At 43.4% G+C, this 24,849-nt stretch overlaps 2 protein-coding genes across 6 annotated transcripts in view; one reads left to right on the forward strand and one right to left on the reverse strand.

Moving 5' to 3' along the window:
* BBS4 (Bardet-Biedl syndrome 4) overlaps positions 1-15,600 on the forward strand; it is a 64,878-nt gene extending 49,278 nt beyond the window's left edge. For 3 of the 4 annotated variants that reach the window (XM_036736276.1, XM_036736279.1, XM_036736277.1), the window contains 11 exons: positions 2,522-2,575; positions 4,582-4,709; positions 6,665-6,719; positions 8,168-8,236; positions 9,013-9,165; positions 9,249-9,420; positions 10,419-10,488; positions 11,144-11,285; positions 13,826-14,036; positions 14,492-14,663; positions 14,973-15,600. In XM_036736276.1, the coding sequence (XP_036592171.1) occupies positions 2,522-2,575; positions 4,582-4,709; positions 6,665-6,719; positions 8,168-8,236; positions 9,013-9,165; positions 9,249-9,420; positions 10,419-10,488; positions 11,144-11,285; positions 13,826-14,036; positions 14,492-14,625 (1,188 nt within the window). In that variant the 3' untranslated portion in view covers positions 14,626-14,663; positions 14,973-15,600. The remainder of the gene's footprint in view (positions 1-2,521; positions 2,576-4,581; positions 4,710-6,664; positions 6,720-8,167; positions 8,237-9,012; positions 9,166-9,248; positions 9,421-10,418; positions 10,489-11,143; positions 11,286-13,825; positions 14,037-14,491; positions 14,664-14,972) is intronic. The other variant, XM_036736278.1, reaches the window with a different exon arrangement.
* Positions 15,601-18,949: 3,349 nt separating this feature from the next.
* The window catches only part of ADPGK (ADP dependent glucokinase), a 40,577-nt gene continuing 34,677 nt past the window's right edge, over positions 18,950-24,849 (reverse strand). The window contains exons 6-7 of one of the 2 annotated variants that reach the window (XM_036736031.1): positions 24,153-24,251; positions 18,950-20,993 (exon numbers count right to left, since the gene is read on the reverse strand). In XM_036736031.1, coding sequence (XP_036591926.1) covers positions 20,442-20,993; positions 24,153-24,251 — 651 coding nt within the window. In that variant the 3' untranslated portion in view covers positions 18,950-20,441. The remainder of the gene's footprint in view (positions 20,994-24,152; positions 24,252-24,849) is intronic. The other variant, XM_036736032.1, reaches the window with a different exon arrangement.

The raw sequence follows: 24,849 nt of genomic DNA on the forward strand, positions 1-24,849 counted from the left end.
CTACTTTCTTGTAGGATGAGATAGACTTCTATACCCAACTGAGTGTGTATGTTATTCTCTCTTTGAACCAAATCTGATGAAAGTAAGATTTAGCGCTCTGCTTTAACTCCCTCATCTTCCCCTTCATTATAAAAGCTCTTTCATGCCATTCTACCTCTCCTTTTCCCATTCTTTCAATGCATTCTTCTTTCTCAACCCTTATTTTTATTTTTTTTATATAGCATCCCATCATGTTTGACTCATACCCATGCCCTCTATGTATACTCCTTCTAACTGCCCTAAAAGTGAGAAAGTTCTTAGGAGTTATAAGTATCGTCTTCCCATGTAATAATGTAAACAACTAACCTTATTGAATCCTTATGATTTCTCTTTTCTGTCTACCTTTTCATGCTTCCCGTTAGTCTTGTATTTGAAAATTAAATGTTCTATTCACCTCTGGGCTTTTTATCAGGAATGCTTGAAAGTCCTCTAGTTCATTAAATGTCTATTTTTTCTACTGAAGTTTTATAATCAGTTTTGCTGGGTAGGTGATTTTTGGTTGTAATCCCAGCTTCTTTGCCCTTTGGAATATCATATTCCAATCCCTCCAGTTGTTTAATGTAGAAGCTACTAAATTTTGTGCTATCCTGACTGTAACTTAATGATACTTGTTTCTTTCTGGCTTCTTGCAATATTTTATCCTTGACCTGGGAGCTCTGGAATTTGGCTATAACATTCCTAGGAGTTTTCATTTTGGGATTTTTTTCAGGAGGTGATTGGTAGATTCTTTCCCTTTCTATTTTACCTTCTAGTTCTAGGATATCAGGGCAGTTTTCCTTGAAAATTTCTTGAAGTGAGATGTTTAGCCTCTTTTTTGGGGTCATGGCTTTCAGGTAGTCCAATAAATCTTAAATTATCTCTCATGGATCTGTTTTCCAGGTCAGTTGTTTTTCCAGTGAAATATTTCATATTTTCTTCTATCTTTTCATTCTTTTGATGTTGTTTGATTCTTGATATCTCATGGAGTCATTAGCTTATACTTGCCCAGTTCTGATTTTTAAGGAATTATTTTCTTCACTGAGCTTTTGTACCTTCTTTTCCATTTGGCCGGTTCTCCTTTTTGAGGAGTTATTTTCCTCAGTGAATTTTTGTACTTTTCCCATTTGTCCAGTTCTGCTTTTTAAGAAATTTTTCTCTTCAGAGAATTTCTTCTGCCTCTTTTATTTGATTTTTAAGATCCTTTTAAAGCTCTTCCAGGAATTCTTTTTGTGCCTGAGACCTATTGACATTTTTCTTTGAGACTTTGGATATAGCAGTTTTGACTTTGTCGTCTTCTTCTGAATTTGTGTTTTGATCTTCCCTCTCACCATAATAACTTTCTGTGATCAGGTTCTTTTTCTGTTTGCTTGTTTTCCAGCCTTTTTTTTGACTTATAATTTCATGTTAAAGTTGGGATCTGCTTCAAGGATGGAAGGGGCACTATCCCAAGCTTCAAGCTTTTTGTGCAGCTGTTTTTAGAGCTAGTTCTGGGACTTTATAAGTTTTCAGTTTTTCCAAGGTAGTATGATCTAAGGAGAGGTGCATTTACTATTCTTCTGGCCTATGTGCTGTGGTCTGTGATCGATCACAAACACTCGTTTTTTTCACCCTGTAACTATGACCAGGGTCCCTGCTATCCTGTGTGGCAGGTTCTCATGTACTAGTCCTCCTCACCCTGGGACTGCGACCCAGGACTGTGACCTGGGTGTGCTGGAAGTTGTTACTGTTGTTCTGTTTCAGGAATCTTAAAACACTTAACTAAACTTTGTGTTCTTGTTCAGTCTTAGTTACGGATAATTTTTCTTCGTTCTTGAACCCTATAAACTGCATGCTTGGGCAGGAAGATTTTCAAAAGCCAGATGGCTCTCTGCGTCTTTAGACTTTTCTCTAAGCAGAGATGCTTAGAATAATAAATGTGTCCATGACAAGTTTATGTCTAAGATGCTGGCGTACTGAGTATTTCTTCCAAATGCTGGATTCAGTTTTAAAGCTGAAGAAGGTGCATTTCTTCCCTGCAAAGAGGTTGGCCTCTTATTTGATTTTTTGGGGGGGGAGTGTCAAGTTTACAACTTAGAACACAGGTGCTCATCATCATTTCCAAGCCAGAGGGCTGGTTCGACTCAGATTCCTACTGGGTTGTTCTTTTGGTCTTAGATTCTGCCAATTAGTCCTCCTTTCAGGGCCACTTTTTAGTTCTGGTCTCACTAGAAGCTCTGTCAGCCTCTGCTTTCTTAGAGAGAAAATCACTGTTCATTTTGCGTCTGTCACTTAGAGAATCTGTGCTGTTTGTTTCTCACCAAGGACCCCAATTGACAACATTTAATCTTGTCTGCTAAATGTAAGTGAACACATTTAAAATCCTTGGCTGAAAAGCAGCTGCAGTTTGTGGTTTCAACTGAGACTCGACTGAGCAAAGACTCTTTGCACAGGATACTGTTTTATTCTGTCCGTTTGCCAGCTGTGAAGCCAGAGCTCATGCTGTTGTTCCTTCTCTTGTATGCAGGAGATCTGCCACAACTTAGGAGTTTGCTACATGTACCTGAAGCATTTCAACAAGGTAATTTGCACAAACAGGTTTTTCTCTGGGCAGGGGATTTCACTGAGGATGATTCACCATACTTTTAGTCTCATTGCATTGTTGTTTTGGTTCATGTGACTTGGAGAAATAGGCCATTCAATTCCTAGGACTTAAAATGTTTAGGTTGTATTGCTTAGAAATAGAATTGTGAATATTAGTTTATAAGTTTCTCCCACATTTTCTGCCTTTTGCTTTTGTAATCACCCTGTGGTTTTGTTGTACCAGAAGTGAGCGAGACACACCACAGAGTATAAGTTTTAAGTGGAGAATTTATTGGCCGGCAGCCATTGGGGTACTGCACCACAAATCAATGGCCCTGTGTTTGGGTGCTGGCTTGGCTTATATAGGATATGTGGGGGTACAGGGCAGGGAAACAGGAACAAAGGTCCTGGCTGATCAAAAGATTCAGTCAGGTTATCGTACTAGTGGGATAATCTCATTTACATTCCTTGGTGGAGTCACGGAGCCCCAGGGATATCTGCTAGAAAGGGTCTACTAGGTTATCCTTCAGTGGGATGGTCCTATCTATTGACATTCCTTGGTGGAGTCATGGAGTCCCAGGGTGTTTGCTAAATGCCAAAGATACCTGCGTCCATTCTTTCTGGGGGTGCTTGTCAGTAGCTAGGAGTTACTCAGGGGTTCCTAATTTTCCTTGTATTACAGTTTTAAGTACTTTTTGAAAGAAAAGGCAGATTTGGGGGCTCCTTGGAGGCAGTAGTAATCTGAAATGTGGCTTTTTATTCTGCCCTCCCTTCCCTACTCTTCTAATTGTGAGGTTTGCAACATTCTAGTAAAGCTCATATATTGAAAATAGATCCTTCAAATGAATATCTACAAGAGCTATAAGCATTTCACAGCTCACCATAGGTTCTGACATCATTTAGTTTAAACATTATGTGGTAGAGATTCATTCTCAGTTTTAAGTAGATCTGAGATGTCTGAGAGCTTGTATAGGATTTTCAGTGTTCAAATTTCATTTCCAAGAGTTTGTATTTCAATGTATATGCAGTCACTGAAGATCAGTTTAAAGCAACTATTAGAGGTATCCTAGGTAACTCAATCAAAGAGAACAAAGTTGCCCTGGTATAAGGAGTGGGTTGGCCAACTCAACCGGTGAATGAAAAGCACAAGGTGATGTACAGGCACTGGAAGGAGGGGTGGGGGACATGAGCAGCACAGAGACATAAAATGAATGATGAGAACTTGGATGACTTGGGGCATGTGTGGGTATCCTCCTAGAGAATGGCAAGGGATGAACAATTCCTTTCTGTCCTCTCCTTATTTAATGTGGTTCTCTCTTTAAAGTACTAATGTTGAAGGAATTGTAAACTCTCATTCCTTTCCCATTGAATCGCGTTGGCGAAGAAATCATGGCAGGACCAGGAGTCATCATGAAAACCTTCATTGCTTAGTTTCTAATAGGAAGTCAAATGGAGTAGGTGTAGCTAGTCCATGGAAAACATGCCAAACCTGGCTTTACATGGATGTTTTTACATGTGAACTAATACATGTTGGATCTCGGGGGCACTTGTGGAGTTGAGCAGCCTCTTTCTGAAACAGGCCAAGTAAGGGGCCCCTTAACCAGAAAAGTAGATTTGTTACCAGTGTAAGAAGAGGTACGGTTGAACCCTGGAGCCTCGAGCCAGGGCACAGGGCTAAGGAAGAGCCCTGGAGCACCACACAGACTCAGGTAATGACTCCGGTGATAGTGCACATGGCTGACCAGCCTTCATGTCACATTGGGCATCTTAGAGCACCTCTCTCGGGTGGCTGGTAGTATGCTGTGAGTGGCCAGCAGTGGTATACAGGGGAGGGATGTTGTGGTTTCCCAGATGTGACAGTGGGTAAATGCTGACTCAGGCTATCGTTGAATCAGTATTATTAATAATAATGGAAGTATAGCCTTGAACTAAGTGGCCCAGAGTGTCCATTTGCCTTTTCTGTGTGTCACTGACTTGGTGTTTTTTTTTTCTTTTACCATATAGGCAAAAGACCAGTTGCACAGTGCCCTGCAGCTCAACAGACATGACCTGACTTACATAATGTTGGGGAAGATCCATCTGCTGGAGGGGGAGCTAGAGAAGGCCATTGACATTTATAAGAAGGCAGTGGAGTAAGTAGATCATTTTCTCTCTGGTGGTGGAAGGAAATATCATAAGACTGATTTCAGTGCTGCAGATGTGAATGAGATCACAGTGACTGAACTTCTTCATTTCTTCATCCCTGCTTTATTGCTGACATTGAAAAAGAAAATCTTCAGGCTCTCAGGTCTTACAGGTGGGGTGGGGAAAGAGCATCCATGTTCCACTTCCTTGAAAAATGGCTTACACCCAAGCCCTTTCTCTCTCTGAGGAATACTTGGGGTTCATCCAGCGAAGCATCTCAATGATTGAGGGCCCAGTGTGAGTCTTCTTCGTCTGAAATGAGCTTATGTCTATGTGAGTGTAAGGTGCAAAAACACAAAGCTGGGAACACCGTCCCCTTTAGGTGGCCAGAGTTGTAGGAGGGAATGCCCAGGTCCTAACTGGCAGTCCTTAGACAGGGGACTAGTGCTTGCTGAGATAGGTCCAGGCTTGGACCTGTGTGGGGATAGAAGCCATCTGTTTACGTGACATCCAAGTGTTATTATCTGAACCAAAAGCCCTGATGGTTGACGACCGTGGGCAAACCTCACTTGTGGAGTTAACTGGCTTCCCTCTGGTGCTCTTTGATGTCCTTGGGAGGTACTAGACTCTGCCGGGTTTCTGCACACGTCAGTTCTCTGGTATTCCTTTTCGAGGAGACAGCCATCCCAATACATTTCAGTGCTTTATGAGTTTTATCAGAGAGCAGAAAGTCTGCTCTGCTTTTGTGTTTCTGCTTCATTACATTTTGTAGGTGTTATTTTCCAAATTATTCTGAGATTTCTACTTTGTCCTACTCTGTCTCATCCCTTACCTCACCTTTATCCTTACCAAGGCAGTGTTGTTACTTTGTTATTTTCAATGCTGGCCCATCAGCAGCCACTTTATTAGAAAGGCATAATCGTGTTTAATGATAGCCGGCACATCCAGAGTGGCCACCAAAAAACTTCAGTTTTACCAAACAACTCGCATACTTTTTTTGCTATGATCTTAGTGAAGTTCTTGTGGGTAAGTAGCTCAGAACAATACAGCTCCTTTTGGATTATTACCAGCCCCTTTAAGACACTGATATTCAGCAACTTAATTCAATCAGCATTTATTAAGAGCCTTCTATATTCCAGCAACTGTGTTGGTCACTGAGGATTAATGTTCTCCTGGGTATGTACAAAGAGTACACAGATAAGTAAATAGGATGTCATTTGGGGCCCTGACCCCTGGGGGCTCTCAAGGGCAGGGCTGAGGAGGGAGAGCAGTGCCAGCATCTGAGGAGATGCTAAGCTTCTGACTGGAGATGGACTGTCACGTGTGAGGAGCAACATGCTGAGCTACAAAGGGAAGCGTGTTCAGAAATCAGTTCAGAAAGGTCAGCAGGAGCCACAGGAGGAGCTTGTGTTTCATCCCAGAGGCACGAGGGAATCGAACAGGGGTGACGTGTCAGGCCTGCTCTTGGCAGTTGTGGGGAGGGTGGGTTGGAAGGGGGAGGAATGGATGGAGGCGGAAGAGGCCATGAGGGCCTCCACCAGGACGATGGAGGTGGAGTGCCTGCAAGAGACCTAGGAGGAGGATGGAGAAGACAGCTGCCGATTGGCGGGGAGGGCAAAGGGAAGAGGGCTGACACCCAAGGCCTGGAAGTCTGGGGGTATTCCCTTGCCAGAAATAGGGGAGGGAAGAATTCAAAGAAGAGAGGGAATGAGGAGGCCCATTTAGATGTGTTGTGTTTGAGATGTCAGGTGGATGTGGTCAGCAGGTGATGTGGGCCTGGAGCACAGGAGGGAGGTGACAGCCGGCTATGTGGGTGTGGGCATTACCTGCATAAAGAGGATCACAGAGCTAGAGTGGAGAGAGAAAAGTGGGCCCAGGACAGAATCCTGGGGTTGGTTTACCCATGGATAGAAGGCTAATTGATTAGAATTGATATTACAAGCCTCACTGGTCTGTGTTACAGGTTCTCACCGGAAAATACAGAACTTCTTACAACCTTAGGACTACTCTATTTACAGGTAATCCCAGCTCTCCTTACTCATGAGCCGATTTTGAAGATGGCCCAGTAGTTAGGTCCAAAGGTTCCTCTTGAAGTCATGTGATGTGAACTTGACACTTTTCCATTAAGACCACATCAAACAGCCTTTCATGAGGATTCTCTCCTGTGTCTCCTAATTTTCTGCATCTGTGTCAGAACAGGAGTTCTGTTTAGGGCCAAATTGTATTCTTTAGCCAGCCTGGGAGAGCACATTGAGGATAAATAACTGCCGAGTGCAACAGTTCAGATTTTTTTTTATGCAGACAGGGGTGACGGTTGCCAGGAAGCCAGAGCTTCTGGGGCTGGGGCCCTTTCATAAGAAAACCTCAGTGCAAGGAGCACAGGGGCTGAGACTTTGAGGAATTGTACCCAAAATAAGAGCAGCAGGAGAGCCTTCCCTTTTGCTTCCCCTTGCCCCCTTCCTCCTGGGGTGGAGTTCAAGGTGGCTGTCAGAGGAGGAGGGGGCTCTGGGTCAGGCTTTCAGCTCCCTGTTCAGATGGGTCAGTGCAGTACAGCTGCTGACCCTAAGGGACATAGTCTAGTGGGCTTTGTATCTTGGTGTTTTCTTTTTTCCTTCCATTGAACTGAGAAGGAAGAGGTCTCCTAAAAACTGTGTCCAACAAAGGATTGGGGGTGTGTATGGGGTGGTGGGGTGGGCCTGTGGACCGCGAGGTCTTTGCCTCTGGTAGCTGAGGACAAAAGGAGCCATGTGTCACCATGGTCCACTACAGTGGCTACTTCTGGCCAAGCAGCAGTGTGGGAGAGGGTTGACAGTATTGACAGTGGTTTCTTTCTTTTCTTCTTCTTTTAAACCTGATATGCTTCATTTTGACACAGCATAGAGGTCCCAACAAACCTAACACAAAGGATATCCCATGAACATAATGAAACACCCCCACAGGATAATCCAGGGCTCTTTGCCTGTTTCATCTCTGACCACTCAGTGGAAAGGATTTGTTTGCACTTTGATATTTGGTACCAACAGTATGAATATTTATTTGATTTTCATCATGGTCATTGTATGTATTTGGGGTTCTTTTTTCTTCACTATCTTATTTCAATCAAGACTTCTCAGGTTCTTCTGAATTCCTAATTTTCTTCATATCTTGCAGTGTAACAATATTCCATTACATTGACATACCACAATTTATTCAGCTTTTCTTGTTCAGGGGTGCATGCCAGTCTGTACCAATGACATCACAGATCCATACCCTCTTATGTACACATCATAGGAAAAAGCTATAAAACCGTAGGAGCTACTCACTTTCATCTTAGGACATATGTGGCTTCATTCATGGGAAATCTCTTGTTAGCCCCAAGACGTGTTTGTCTAGAGGTCAGAGGACTCAGGTTGCTTTGTCAGGTCCTAAATGTAACCATAGCTGATTCTGTCTCTGGTGGTGTTCTCTTGTTTTCCTTACCTTCAAGCTTGGCATTTACCAGAAGGCATTTGAACATCTTGGAAACGCACTGACTTTTGACCCTACCAACTACAAGGTATCAAAGGATGTAGCACCATGGAAATGTCACTGCCTTTCATCCATAATGGTTTCTGGTGCCAATCAGAGTAAATCTTGCACAGGCAGGGTCCTGGAGCTTGGGGAGGGAGGCTGGGGAGAGTTATGAGGGAAGAGAATGGGTGGGCAGCTGACAGTGATGAGAGGTCCAGAGTAAGAGGGCACTGCAAGGCTGTGGGCACAGGCCTTAGGCTCCCATTCTTTACAGTCTGATGGGATGGAGAACTGGCATGTCTCGTATAGGAGTGGAAATGATGTCCTGGCTGTCATTTTGGCTTGGTCTTATTCTTCAGTCAAATACCAAGCATTTACTGAGTGCCTACTGCGTGCCAGGCACTGTGCTAAAGTAAACTATGGGTAGATACGTATAGGGCATGCAAAGCCCTTCCCCTTAAAGATTTTACCTTGATGGTTCTGGGCCTCCTGGGAATACTCCAGTGGGATGGCTCTTGCTCACAAGAGAAGACATGCTGACCAGAGCTAACAAAAGCTAGTATTTTTCTGAGGAAAGGGCGATGGGGAAATCCCTGCTTCTCTCCCAGAAGTGGGAAGAGTGAGCTTTAACATTTGTTTTATTGTCTTTAATGCAACCCCTGTGGGTATTTGGAGAACAGAAAGAGACTTGAAGTTTGGAAATTGGCTGTGTAGCACTCATTCACTCTGACGAAGTCTGGAAGGATCAGCATCTCCCTCTGGGCTCTGGGGTGGAGGAATGATCTGCCTAAGCAGTAACAGATATTCCCTCTGGACTTTTAGGCCATCTTAGCAGCAGGCAGCATGATGCAGACCCATGGCGACTTTGATGTTGCCCTCACTAAATACAGAGTCGTGGCATATTCTGTGCCTGAAAGTCCCCCATTATGGAACAACATTGGAATGTGCTTCTTTGGCAAGAAGAAGTATGTTGCAGTGAGTGCCTCACTTTTCTTTCTCTTTTGTGCTTGGGTCTTCAGTAGCTCCTCGCCCTCCCATTATACTTCTCTTTCCTGCAGGCTATCAGCTGTTTGAAAAGAGCCAATTACTTGGCCCCATTTGACTGGAAGATCCTGTACAATTTGGGGCTTGTCCACTTGACCATGCAGCAGTACGCATCTGCCTTCCACTTCCTCAGCGCTGCTATCAACTTCCAACCCAAGATGGGGGAGCTCTACATGCTCTTGGCAAGTATGTGATGCCCCCCTGGACCCCACGGTAGAGTCAGGGGAGCACTGACCAGCAGGAAGGAACAGCTCCAATCCTATCTCCATTGGTACTGCCCCATTGCCACTGCTGAGTTTGTGAGAAAATGAGGAAGAGCAGCCACTCAGGAGGGGGCCAATGCTGTCTGCTCGGCAGGCCCTTTGTCTGGAAGAAGGGCATTTCATGCAACGGTCTTTCAAAGTCAGGAGGTTCTGCTTCTGGGCTGCTGTGAAGTCCCAGCTTTCAGAGGCATAGGGTAGGCAGAGCCCTAGCCTCAGAGGCACAAAGCCCTCAGTTCAAGGAGCCCAGCTCTCTAATAGAAGGCTTGATTGCTGTGTTGGTGTGTTTGAAGGACCAACATGGGAAAAAGGGTTAAGCTAAGTTTATTTTGTTCAGTACCTGAGTTTAGAACTAATGGATAGAAATGTCATGGTGGCTGATTTCAGCTCAATATGAAGAGAAACTTGATGAAAATTAGAGATGTTCAGAAGTTGAAGGACTGTTTTAATAAGTGGTGAGATCTCCATCATTGGGAATGCTATAGAAGGGACTCCTGATCAGGTATTGGTTGGACTAGATGACCTCAAGTGTCCTCCAACTCTGAGATTCTATGATTTTAAGTCCTAAGATTTAAGTCTAGGGCTATGAGCCCAGTATTGGCGCTCACTAGCTGTCCATCTGTGAGCAGGTCACTTAATGTCTTGAGACATTAGTTAAGACATCTGTAAAGCGGGGATAAGAAGACTTGATGGTAGAATGAGTCAGAGGACCTGGGTTCAAATCCTGCCTCCATTGACTTCCCTCTCGCCTCTATGGAGTCTAGCAGTTGGCCCCGGCAGTGACTGAGCCTCTGACCCCCTACGCAGGGCTGCAGTCAGGACAGACACAGTAGGAGGATCTAGGAACCCAGGCTGTGAACAGCAGATCTTGTTCCCAAGGTTCCCTTAATAGTTGCAGCCACTTCTTTGTTTTCTGTGCTACAGTTGCTCTGACCAATCTGGAAGATATTGAGAATGCCAATCGAGCCTATGCGGAAGCTGTTGCCCTTGATCAGTGAGTTGGGGGGTTCTTGGTCTGTGGCACTACCCAACCTATGCTGGGCCCAACCTGCCTCTTGATCTCCCCACTTCTTCCCCCTGGACAAGTGAAGGACTCCGTGTTCCTAGGAAGAGCCAAAGTAGGAACTGTTATGTACCACCTGTCCTCAGCACAGCAGAAATTCATAACAGGACTCATTCTTGGGATGTGTTTCCAATGATATCCTTAGCCATATGGCAACCAAAAGAACTTGGACCATCAGAGCTAGCAGTGGGCCTGGCCCCTGGAGTCCTTGGGCCAAGTCCTGGCAACAAGGGGGCAATGCAGCTCCCTCTCAGCCCAACTCTGAGTGCTAAGGGGTGCAGGGGGGATTCTGAGAAATCTTTTCTTCCTGTTGGGCACCCTGGCAGGAGTCTTAGAGCAGTGGGGGGAGGGGAAGCTTTCTGCTGTGGGTAGAACTGGGGAAGGACAGCACCAGTGTTCCACACTGCTCTTCAGGGAGGGGTATGGGGGTGCTGCAGGACGCTCGGATGACTGCTTCTTTGACCGCTTTCTATTGGGAAAATGCTCCATGCAGACTTCTGAATTTTTCTGGTGTAACACTAAGAGATCTCCAGTAGCCTTTTGTTGCAAGGTCACAGTGCACCCATTTTGTGTCTGCCAACCGCAGGTCTAATCCTCTAGTCAATCTGAATTATGCTGTGCTGCTGTACAATCAGGGAGAGAAGAGGAGGGCCCTGGCCCAATACCAAGAGATGGAGAAAAAAGTCACCCTGCTAAAGGGGAGCAGCTCTTTGGATTTTGACCCTGAGGTATGTCTGATTACCCCGAGTAAACAGGCAGGCCCCGAGTAAAGAGAGCTGTGGAGAAGGCTTTGTCTGACCCAGTATGTCTTTAACCTGAACGAGGCTTGCTCAGTAGTCCTGTTTGCAAACATGGTGAGGTTGTAAAATTGCTGGCATTGTGAAGGAAATAATTTTTAAAGAACAAAATTTATTGTTACCTTTTGTTTTTATAGCTTTACCCATATTTTCCAATGCATTCCACCACTTTCCCCCATCTCCTGTTTTTAAAAAAAGTATAAAAAACAATTTAGCAAAACTAACCAATACATTGAAAAAATTAGACATTGCATGTAGACCAGTATTCCCTACCCATAATTCCTTTCTGCAAAGAAGGGAGTGAAGGTGAAGGCCATAATTTTCATTCGTTATGGGTATGCCTAAGTCGAAACAGAGCTCATTTTCTTTTCCCCAGAGTCCATCCCTAGTCACTCAGGATCACAACCTCAGTATCATCCCACATATCCACTGTTTTCCATTCATGTCACATAGACTTCCACAACACTTATCCATTACCTGCCCTTTGCTCCCCAGGCCTTCAGCATAGTTCATTACCTTTCTTAGACTATGGCAGTAGCCTCCTCATGGGATTTCTTTCCCATTCAACTACGTAATCCACCCTGCTGCCAAAGGGATTTTCTGGGAAGTGCAGGTATGACCATATTATCCTCATGCCCACTCAAGAAGCCAGTGGCTCTCTGTTATCCTTGAGATGAAATAGAAGTTCCTCTGTTTGGTACTTAAAGCTTCTTCACATCCTGCCTTCTGGCTTTATTACATCACCCCCTTCCCTAATTATGTTGTGCAGCCAAGCCATCCCTCTGGCAGCTGCTCACAGGTACCGCATTCTGCCGTCTTCCTTCTTGAGTTCCACCTTCTGTGGGAGCCCTTCGTGGTAGTCCACAGTGCTTGGACTACCTTGGACCGAGGAACTTTTTCCACTCCCATTAGAATGCAAGCTTCTGAAAGATGGGGATGCTTTAGCTTCTTTACTTTATGTCCCCAGTGCCTGGCACATAGTAGGTGCTAAATAAATGCAGGTCGATGGATGTTCTGGAGTTATCTGCCTCAAAAGGCTTTTTTTAGGAGAACTTCTCTTCCTTCCCCATTCTCTGCCTCTTCCTTTCTGTCTCAGAATAGCTAGGTGTCCTGAGTTTCTGCTGAGGGAAAGGAATAAGCATTTATGAAGTGCCTGCCATTGTGCAAAACACTTTATTAACATAGTCTCATTTGATCCTCACAACATGAGAAGTAGGTGCTGTTAGGATCCCATGTTTTACGGAGATATTATGAGGAAACTAAGGCAGACAGGCTTGCCTAGGGTCACTCAGCTAGGAAGTGCCTGAGGCCTGATTTGGACTCGGGACCCAGTGCTCTATCCTGCTGACCACCTGCTGCCAAGGTTAAGTATCCTTGTGACTGTCAGCTCCCTCCCTCTAGAACCTTGCTTAAACAATATACTTCTCACATGCACCTTCAGCCTCTTCCATTCCATTTACCTATAAACATTCTCAGGTCTCCCATCCTTACGAAATTCACCTTGGCCCATACAGCTGTCATCACTTTACCACTTTTCTTTGACAAACTTCTTTAAGTAGTCTATTTCAAACATGTCCAAAACCCCTCACTCTGCTATTAGTGGCATCGTCATGCCTTCCACATACCCTCACCTCGTTTTCAAAACTTTGGTTGTCCCTACTTTCTTTCTCCTTAACCCCCCTGAAAAGTTTGTGTCTTCTTTAAAACCTCATGAAACTGCCCTTCTCCGTTTGCCTGATGCCATCACCCCCGGTGTACTCTCATCTCTTTTCATAGCTTTGGAACTAATCTTTCTCTTTCCATCCCCTTTCTCCTTATGCAGCCACCTGGCCTTTTCAGCCTTCCCCCCACTGCTATGGAAGGCTCTCTGACTTACAGAGCCTATTGGGTCACTTCTATATTCCAGACCCTTTAATGGCTGGCCACTTCCTCAGCCTGGCTCCTGTCCTGATTTCTTCATGTCCTATACTCCAGCAAACTGGATTGATGTTTTTCACATATGCCTCTCTTGAAATCTACCATCCTTTAAAAGCGAAATCATGTAACATCTCCTATGGAGCCTTCCCTCATCTTTCCCTCAACTCAAATGACTAGTTTTTCTATGCTTGTCATAAGCAATTATTATGTACCATTTTATACTAGTTGGGGTTTATTTGTTCTTTCTAGCCTTTTCCCTGATTTCACTAAGAAATAGGAGGCTGACTTAGCTTTTGAGGTCTTGATTTTGCTTTGTGTTTTGCTACAGTGGACCAAGATTTTATTTCATGAAGCATAAGTAAATAAATCTCTGCACAAGGCATTTCCAGCCCTCAAGTGCTATTATCTCCTAGTGGTCCTTCTCTCGCAAAAATTCAGTTTAAGTTTAGAGTCCTTTTGGGGCCAGTAAAATAAGAATGTCAGGGTCAGTCTTTCTTGAGATTCCTGGGTTTTTTTTTTTTTTGAGATTATGTTTTTTCTCTTGGGTGGACAAGATGGTGGAGATGGCTCAGAAAATGGGTGCAGCTCTGCAAGTTGGAGAAGCACTGGTCTGGACTAAACCAGTTAAAGATCTCAAATCAAAGCATCGAACAACTTCAGCCAACAGATCATCCAATTTACAACAGCCCTTGGGTTCCAACCAAGCTCTAGGGCAAGCCATGTCTTCAGCAGCTGGATTTGGGAAAACCACACAGCTTCCTGCAGGTGAGTAGCCTTTGCATGATACTGGAGACTGCACTTTTTTGGTAGACTTTTGAACCAGAGCTCTCCAGAAGAAACCTATAAAGCCAACAAATTGACACTTGATTCTTAGGCAGATTGTGAAGCCCAGGTATAGGCCTTCAAGTCAGTGTTGGATAATTGGCATCTCAGATCTACACAGCCAGTTTGCAAATACTTTGGGAAAATGGCTTATTTAAGTTCCCTGACACAACCTAACTTTATCCAATGAGGCCAAGGAGCTTTTCAGTTGTTGCATATCTAATTAAAGCCTTTCCTTGTAACACTGAAACAGAGTACTTTCTCTTGCTGAAAAAGCCTTGGGACTCTCATTTGGAATGTACCACTAGGCTTCATTTTCTTCTACCAATTGTTCAGGATTAACAGGCCCTTAGAGTTGAGGGACTGACAACTGGAACTGTGTTTCCTTAATTAACTAGGTGCTGGAGGATCAGCTCAGTTTTCAAAGCCTCCTTCCCTCCCTCTGGAGCCAGAGGCAGATCCAGCTGAAGCAATAAGCTCCGAGGTTCAAGGACAAAGAGAAACACAGAAAAGCAGACTGGCCCCAGAATAAACATGTTTCCTTGGAAAGAAAGTGGAGGATTTGGAAAGGTAATGGTAGACATGCAGTGGCTTTTTATAGGCAGAGGTCCAAGTATGAGTACAGCCTCTTAGTGTTATGTCTCTCAGTTTCTCCACCTCTCTCAAACCCCAGGCCCAGCATGACCCTCGAGCCAAATGCCCCTCTAAGGTAGTCAGGTTATATGTCCATCCTACTGCACTCAGAATAAAAGTAGTAGGAGAGAGGAGTCTGTGAGATCTCATAACCCAGCTGATGGGCTAAGAGACAGTAGGTGGGTAGATACTGTTTATAACATTGGTACTCTTTTAAAACCCTGTTTGGTTGTTTTTTTGGTACAGAGCAAGATGGGTACAACCACAGCAGATTGGTGTCCTCTGATGACCTTTAGCCATGTGGCCTGACTCATAGGTATCTCGACGGAAATTCTCAGACCCTGAGGTTGTGCAGTATAGCAACCACTTGATTTCTGACCAGCTGTTAGAAGAGCTGCCTTCCAGGCCCAGCTCAGCAAGTGTCCCGGCCTCACCTGCCCCAGGGGAATCTGGGACATGGCTCTGAGCCCAGCTCTGCTTCTTAAACAGTCAGAGAATCAAGAGCTTAGATCATGTCCCTGGCTACTGAATCAGCAGCAGCAGCTCTTGTTGAATGAAAAGGAAGAGCTGCTCAGTCTAAGTTTTTATTTAAGGTAATCACTGACTATAGGCTATTTGTATATTCTTTATAGAATAAAGATTATGTATTGTCACTCCCCTCTCTGACGCTATTTTCCTTTATACAGCCATTGAAGATGGCTAGCACCCTCCTCCTTGCCCATTTGACTAGAAGTATATCAGCAAAATATTTGAAAATGAGGTACAAGGTTCTCATTCTTCCTCTCCTGTTTGGGAAATTTGGAGTTTTAGCTTGTAAATTGAGCCTTTATACATTTTATCTTAAATGTTGATACCAAGCTGAACAGCAGCTAAGAAGGACAGTGTCAACAGGTTATGAGATAAGCTGATTTCCAAACAGTCACCTACTGAAGTGACCCAGGAACTCCCCTGGTTCCCCACAGCACAAAAAATCCTTTCCAAAAAGCCAGCCCTGATGAACTGGGCACAAATGGGGTAAAGAACTAAAGGGTATCTCCTGCCAACTACTGAGTGCATACACGCGTGCGCGCGCACACACATACATATATATATATGTATGTATCATGACAAGTTTCATTTAAAAAATTTTTTAAAACTGTAACTGGACAGTCATTTGCAAGTGGGTCTGTATTTTAGTCATGAGCATGTCAGGGTTTCTTCCCCTCAGGAATACTACATAAATTAAAACTATAATGTCTTATCGCAATGAGTAATATTCTAAAAAAGGAAGGACAACAAGGCAGCAGCAACACTGTATTTTAAACAACTCACCACTCTGGTCAGTCTTCCTTCCCTCACCAAATATGTCACACTGACTGGCCAAAGTCTTCCTGTGTTTTCAAGTCCATAGCGTCCTTAATGCTCCTTTAATCAAATAAACCTCTCCTTTGTACATCATACCCAAGTAATGTTTTTTCAGCCTTTGTTTAACTCTTAGCAGTGGGAGCTTAAGCAGTTGTGGTAGGTATGTATCAGCTTGCTCATGAAGATTTGACTTCTTTCAAATCAGAACAAAGATTAATGTTGCCTCCATCTTTGGGATGCTGGCTTGGCCTATAACTTTGGTTTACCACATTGAAGGTGGAGCACAGATCACATTCCCACAAAGTAAGACTTTAGAAGATTTTACACAAAGTAAGACTTTAGAAGTGCTACTAAAAAGTTTCTGTTATTTGTTTCAGAATTTGTCATGTCATTGCCATTGAGTAGAACCAGCCAACAAGAGGACTGAGGCTGGAGAGCTGACTTAGGGATGTTGAACAGGTAGTTACACTTGTGCTACTTTGTGGTGCATGTTTGGATACAGAGGGACACCAATGGATTTAAAACTATCTACTAGCTTATTTGGGGGTAGGAGGACAGACTCAGTTTCTAAGATTCTGTGATGCAATGGGCCCATCTTATTGTCCAAAAAAAGTACTGCATCTTCAGCTGAAGCAATAAAGAATCCAGATGGGCCTTCAGGAAATGCAGGGTGCCACCTTCACTCCCTCTTCCCTAAAGATTTAAGGTAAAACAGAGCTCCATCAAGGAGTGTAGGAACCATGTGTTAATTATCTCCATTTTCACTTCAACACTTGACAAATACAGGGTGTTCCTAAAGTCTGTACACATAGGAAATGAGGAGTTATTGCATCGAGTTCACTTGAATCTTGCAAAGCACATCAACCTTTGCATCACAAATGATGGAAATCATATTGAAGATGTTATTTGTTAATACTTCAATTAAATAAAATGTTGAAAATTTCATTCATTTCATTTCTTGAAAACATGCATTTTTGCCCATGTGTCCAGACTTTAGGAACACCCTGTAGATGCTCAATAAATGAAATGCCATTGCAGTTCCAGGCCAGCAGCTTAGTAAAGAAACCTGGATAGTCTCCATGTGGCCAGTACTGACATCCAGAGAATCAAGTACTAAACTACCGCAACCCCAATCTGGTTTAGCCAAATGTTTACCAAAGTCTTACAGAGCCTGCTTTGCAAAGTCATGCTGTAGAATGTCAAAAACCCTAACCAGAAAACATATCCGATTCTTACCCAAATCACTACAAACTTAACATGCAAGTCAGAGATTTGTTTCAGACCCGGATTTCACTGTGTGCTCTTGGTTTGGCAGCACCCAGGATCACACTGGCTATTCCTAAAGGTTATCCTTTAAATGGGATAAAAACCTCAACCCCTAACAGAGCTACTTCTGAGAGTGGCTTTAGTCATTCACTCATTTTAAACCGTTCCGAACATGTTTTGAAAATTGTCAGTGAGGGCAATTAATCTGTTGTTCCTGAAAACTATCTTCTAATTAGGTCAGAGGCATCAATAAGCAGAACACCTGGCACCCATAGTCCCTCAGTTCCCCAGACCATTAAGGGCTTCTTTGGGTGCCTCTTTAAAAGAAACTAAACATTTTTTTTAAACAACCCAAATAAACACTGAGCAACTAGATGGAATTAAAGGGCAAAGTGCCAGGGTATTTAAAACAAACTAAACTGCAGGCCTGGAGTCCTGTCAGAATATGACGACGACTTGTTCTAGTATCTGAATTTATTGTGCTGATGGAAGTCACTTCCCAACCCAAACTTGGCAAAGTGGAAAATATGGGATGGGGGAGTAAATATGGCTGTAAATTTAAGATTACTGAGAGGTAGCCCATATTCTTGGCTCTTAACCTGAGGTCTGAAATTTAAAGGTGTTCTGATAATTGTATTTCAATATAATTGGTTTCACTTAGAATCCTATCCAGTTAACTGTATGAATTTTAGAACATGATTCTGAGAAGGGGTTGGTTCATAGGCTTCATCAGACTGCCAAAGAGGTTAGGACCCTCTGCTCGCTACAGTGTTCTGGAGGCTACAGGTAAAGAAGTCTGGTTCTCCTCCCAGGTACATTTTCATAGGCTGTGAATTAATTCTACCAGGGCTTCTCATATCCCATATGAGCCAGTTTCACCTTTTCAGGTTTGGCCTTGAAAGAGGGTAGCTCCAAATCTTCAAGCTGCCCAGGGTGAGATAACAGACTCACAATAGTATTTAAGCCCCTATGGGGCTATGCCCACGTGCTGGCTACAGGCCCCCCCTTCTATTAATGCAAACATACAAAAGTGATCCCTGAAGACTTTGGGGAAGACAGCCTATTCATACACAGCACCACAACTCTGCAGAAAAAACTCAAGAAAACATCCATGCAGAAAACACAGATTATCTGTTGGTTTATTTTAGGTGCTGCCTGCTTTTCCCTCTCCTTCTCTCCAGGTTTTGCACTATAAATGAGTTAGTCCAACTGTTTCTGAACAAACGAGCTCATTCTACCTGTGCTAATAAAAACAAATGGCATGCTGGGGGTTTCACTGTCCTGAGTTGGGCCACGTAGTGGTGTGATGGTGGAGGAGGGAGAAAAGGACAAGAACAGCTAACATGTACTTCACTGTGTATTATACAACTCCTCAGATTTTTAATTGTCCCTCAGGAGAAAGTCTTCTGGCCTCACACTACATCCCCGCCGGCCACCCCCACCCCGAAAAAAATTGTTCAGTCATGATTCAGAGGCAGGAGAGTGTCCTGGGCTGATAGCCCAGGGCAAATATCAGTGAGGGAGGGAAGAAATCATCCTAGGGACCTGGGACTCCTGAAGGGAGATGCTCCCACCACATACTTGTAAATAATTAACAACCAAACAAAACACTGCTGCTGGGCTGCTCCAAATGCCTCCCTGCGGCTTTATTTTGGGCTTTCCTTTTGTGGCAAAATGCAAGAGCAAATTTCTTTTTAGCCTGAAAGTTAGGCCAAAGAGAGATCCACTGAGAGATCAAGTGTCCAGTGGGTCACTTTGGCCTTGCTGCTGCTTCTTCCTCATGCTGCTCCCCTCCACCTGGACACATCCCATGACATCCATTACTTGTGAAAGGCTGGGCTACAAACAGTTCTGACACACTGGAAAGGATAGTCTGATACAAGACCTGGGAGGGCCAAGTGACAGATACCCAGGAGTAGGGGAATTGACCTAATTCACATTTCCAGGTAGAAGTGAATTTACATTTTATCTGCATTCCTGTTATACCCAGCCACTTCTATTGTTTCCCAAAACAGACATGTAAAAAGTTCTTGAGGGAACTGAAATGTAAATCATGTTTAAAAAAGTTTAAAGCACACAGAAAAGTATTCTTACATTATAAAAATAAATACATAATGTAACATAGATGTAATACTTAGGTGCTCTTCTTGCAGCATCTGATGAGGTCAACTTGCACCTTTAACGGAATTAAGTTTGTGTCACATGACTGAGAAAAACAATGTATCATGGACAGGGAAGCATATTCCAGTTTCACAAAGAAGGATCAGAGTAATAAAAGGTCAAATTCCGCAGCAACAACTCAGCCTTAAGCTAGACGATGAGGCCAAGCATAAAGCTACAAACACTTTGATCTCACCAAGCCAGCCCATGTGCATAGAGGCAGCTCCTGCGGTCATCAAATGAGAGGAAAGGAGGGCATGTTCCCTTCCACCCATGACACACAAAGTCAGCACACCACAGCTTCAAGGGCCCAGGGAGTGTGGATCCAGCCTGCCTGCATTTAAACACAGCAGGCTTCCCACTTTCTTCTATTTATGCTGGAGCAGGAGGTTAAGAGGTTTTCCTTGTTGAATGTTCTGATCATAACAATGAATGGAAGTTTTGCTTCAGCCATTGAGCAATGTGCTACTGGGAGAGGATTCGAGAGCCTTTGACTGGGCTTAATCCGCAACAAGGCAGGACCAAAGGCTGACCGGCATGCTCTTCAGGACCAGGCAAGGAGGGAAATCCTCCTTCCAGCTGTCAATGCTTTCAAATTATGCTAAGGAGTTGGATTAAATGAGCAATTGGTGACCTTCTGCAGAGAATGGGGATTTCTTCTCTGCAACAGGCAACACACACACACACACACACTCACTCACTCACTCACACACTCTCCAGTCTTACCAGTAAAGAGCTAAAATTTCTTGATTAAAATCTGAAATGCTTCCTGTCAATGCCAATAGGCTGGAATGTGTTGATATAGTTATTTCTTTGGCTATCCTCTAATTAGATCTAGAACTTGCTTTAACATCCTAAATTCTATTTCTTAAACCATCTACTGATATCCGAAATTCTCAGGCCAACTATACTTCCTCAGAGGCATCAACCCTACCCCTGTTCACATCAGTGAGGGTATACTTCTGAATAGAATAGTCCTTCTGCTGAAATGGCATCCCCAAGGCCCACAGTTCGGATGGGATCCTTACAAACCAAGACAGGAGTGAAATGAAAAGAGATTCCCTCTCTGTGCCACTGAACCACTGGCTCATTTGGATTTACAGATATCCTAGAGCCTGCCTCTGAATGTGAAGTCAGAAACTCTAGGGGAGCCTTGAGGGACACGCGGCTGGTATCGATTGTTTCTGAGGCACAGGCCTGTGTCCCTGCTACACGGGCTCCTGCAGCCACGGAAGCAAGCTGGTTACCCCAGTGCCCATCCACGGTTGCCAGAATGTGGTAGGCTAGAGTATGGAAATGGATCCGTGTGAGATCTGATGCTCTCTCTTTACTCCTGCCATGCTCCTTCAGGATCCAGAAGAGAATGTCACTGACGACACCCACATCAGGGACGCCACTCCACGCAAGGAGAGAAGAGTGAGGACCAGACGCTGACTGGCTAAGGAAGAGCAGCTCCTGTTCATTCAATCCAAGGGAATTCACCAGAGGGAAAACCTGCTAACAAAACAGAATGATAGTTTTCTTCTTGAGAGGAAAACTTCAGCACAAAGGGCCCCTTGAGACCCTGCCAATAATAGAATCATAGTGAAGGAGGAGCACTCCCTTTTTCTCCTTACTTGTCAGGTTATCCTCAAAGATCACAGTAGCCTCCAGATCTGTGACTGGTATGTGAGGGAGAGCATGACATTTACTCTGACCTCACCGTATTGGTAGCAATTCATGATATTGTCTAGAGGCTCCATTCTATGGAACCACCTAATAAGAGCACCTTAAAATGAAGCCTTTCAGTCATTTTGGTAACTACACCCTTTGGCCAATGCCAAACTGTATTATCAGATTCTACCTTATGATAAATGGCATTCAGCTCTAAGTTCTCCAAAGCCACATTTTTTTTTTGGCATTCCCCACAGCACCCACCTCCTAATGGAATGCCTTAACACAAAATAGATCTCCACAAATGATTAATAAGCTTCCTGTATTAATTACTGGAATTATAAGCTCCCAATGGGTCTCATACATTGGGGCAACACAGACAAGAGTGGAACCAAACAAGCAAATAAAGATGGGACCTGAAGTCTGAGAGTTGTGTGTGTGTGTGTGTGTATGTGTGTGTGTGTGTGTGTGTTGGGTGTGAGTTTAATACAGTGGGGTTTTTTTTTTTGTATTTTGTTTTTCAAGGAAAAGGACAGGAATTTCTAGCTACACTAGGATATCCATTTATGCCAAACTTTCAGGCATTTGTAGTTCTTTTCTTTTAAACATTAATTTAAAAATTTTGAATTCCAAATTCTCTCCCTTCTTTCTAGCCCCTTCTCCATTTACTGAGAAGGCAAGCAATATGATACCCATTACATATGTGAAGTTATGCAAAACTTATTAGCTCTGTTACAAGAAACAAACAGAGAATAAATATGTTTCTATCTTCACTCTGAAATCATCAGTTTTCTCTCTGCAGGTGGAGGGCATTTTTCATCATAAGTCCTTTTGAACTGTCTTAGATCATTGTATTGATCAGAGTAGCTAAGTCATTTGATCATCACACAATACTGCTGTTACCATGTACACTGTTCTGCTCCCTTCACTTTGCATCAGTTCATGTAAGTCTTTGCAGGTTTTTCTGAGACCATCCCCCTCAACCTTCTTATAGCACAACAGTACTCCATCACAATCATACATTACAACATGTTTAGCCATTCCACGATTGAGAGGCATCCCTTCATTTTCCAATTCTTTGCCACCACAAAGAGTTGCTATAAATATTTCTGTACATATGGTTCCTTTTCCTTTGATCTCTTTGGGGTGCAGACCTAATAGTGGTATTACTGGTTAAGAGGGTATGTACAGGTCTCTAGATCTTTGGGCAGAGTTCCAAATTGGTCTCCAGAATGGTTGGATCAGTTTACAACTCCACCAACAGTGCATTAGTGTCCCAGTGTTTCCATCTCCAGCCCAGCCTTTGTCATTTTCCTTTTCTGTCATGCTGGCCAACTTGATAGGTGTGAGGTCAACAATTACTTATCACCTGCTATACGCAGGGCAAGAGGCTGGAAGGGGAAGTGTCTGAGAGCTGACTTCAGGGTCAGAACTAGGCTCAAGTACCACTTCTTGACCCATACTGGCTGTGTGACCCTGGGCAAGTGAATTCATTCTCAGTGTAACTAAGCAACTGTAAGACATTTAGCTAGTCCATTCATTGCCCGTATGTTTCCTAAAGTGACATTAAAGTCATCAAAGGCAGGGAGTCTGCAGAGGGAGAGAGAATGGAGGTAGGAGGAGAATGTTCACGATAAGGGTAGCTTTGTTTTTCTGTTTCTGGTTAACTTGGGGCGGGGGGGGGGGTAGAAGGGAGAGATTATAAACAAAATAAATTCATAACAACAATAACAGCTACCATTTACCATAGCATTTACTATGTGATTAGCACCGTGCCCAGCTCCGTACAACTATTACTTTATCTGACACTCACAACAACCCTGGGAGGTAGGTGCTATTATCATCCCCATTTCACAGATGAGGCAAACAGAGGTTAAGTGACTTGCTCAGGGTCACACAGCTAGTAAACGTCTGAGGCTACAATGGAACTCAGGTCTTTCACAGGCTTCATGTTCTGGGAGCTGTGCCACCCAGTTGGCTTATTGCAAAAAAGTAATTATTTTTCCAGTAAAGAACCTATTTAGCCAAACTGTTAAAGCATCGTCCTTCTGATGCACAAGTTGTTTCAGAAGAATCACAACTCTTCACTGGGGTTCTACGCTAAACTTGGGTGAAAACCAATATATCATGTTCTAGGTGAGTAAAGAACAAAGGATTAAAGGAAAAAAACAATAAAGGACCTTTTCCTCTTTGTAGCAACTCTTTTTGTGGTGGTAAAAATAACATCACACACAAAACAAACAAACCAGAAAGTAATGGTAAGTCCATCATTTGAGGAATGGCTACAAAAGTTGTGGTCTATGAATGTTGCAGAGTACTACGGTGCTGAAAGAAGTGAAAGCGATGATTTCAAAAAGAGAAAGACCTGTATGAAGTGATGCAGAGTAAAGTGAGCAGAGTCAGAAGAACAGTCTGTTCTAGAACACTGATATTATAAACATTAACAAACTTGAGGATTTGTATAAACTGATAAAGGAAGAAATAAGCAGAACCAGGAGAATAATTTATACAATAATAACACTATAAAGACAAGTAACTTTGAAAGCTACAAGAACTATAGCTAATACAAGGAACCACCCTGATTCCAGAGGCCAATGATGAAATCTGCCATCCATGACAGAGAGGTGAGGGGTTTGGGGAGCAGAATGAAACATATTTTTGTATAGAACCACCGAAAGAATTTGTTTTGCTTGACTACATGTTACTTGTTACAAGAAATTTGTTTTTTCTTTTCTCAATGGGATATAGAGTAAATATATTTCTGTTAATTCAAAAGAAAACAGAAGTGGTGGGGTCTGCTACACCTATGAAATGCTACATGCACTTTCAGATGAGGTCACTGCTTATTAGTTTTACCTAACAATTCTGCTTTGTCATAAGAGACCTCTTGGATGTGAGAGTAATCTGTAAAAGTTTGCTATATAAAAACAAAAGCCATCAATAAAACCTAAAAACAAAAATAACAAAACAAAGCCAACAACAACATACTATCCTTGTGGTTACCTGATGCATAATACTGCTCATAAGTTCCTGGTCAGTCATACTGGCCAACTCTAGGTGAACTGGAATGTCAGTGGGGATATCAGAGATAGAAATCACAGCCTGCAAAGGAAACACAGAGATATCATCACTGCTTAAGAATGGGGAAAGAAAACAAACACCAACAACAAAAAAAGCAGTCAAAAAGAGGTGGGGCATTTGATATCAAAATACCTCCTGTTATTTTTGGATGTCTGAGATTTTCAAGTATTTTGGGTAATTAGTGGCCTCAGATGCTAAGTACTCCACACAAAGGGAACTGTGAGGCCCTGCTGAGTCATTAGTATCACAGGGAAATAAACTGTCTTTACATGGCCAATTCCCTAGCATACCCCTGGGGGATTAAACTGAGGGAGGATGCCATCTAAGATCTCAAAAACATCAGCTGTTTGAACACAGAAAAATCAAGGACATGGGGAGAACACTGCCAACTAGGTAATGGACACTTTCTGGCAGAGCTCAGCACAACATGCAAGCCTAAGAAGATGATCTTAGGCCTCTTCCATGTTAGCTTTTTGGTTGGTGTAAGATAGGATTTACATGCACGCTATACATAGAATAGACACCAAGATAGAGACAACCTCAGGGAGCCAGCCCACAGAAGTTTCTCAGCCAGCAGAGAGACTTAAGGGACACAAGGTACAAGACCTCAGGAAGGCTC

Source organism: Trichosurus vulpecula, chromosome 8 (assembly GCF_011100635.1).
Source record: "Trichosurus vulpecula isolate mTriVul1 chromosome 8, mTriVul1.pri, whole genome shotgun sequence".
Lineage (NCBI taxonomy): Eukaryota > Metazoa > Chordata > Mammalia > Diprotodontia > Phalangeridae > Trichosurus > Trichosurus vulpecula.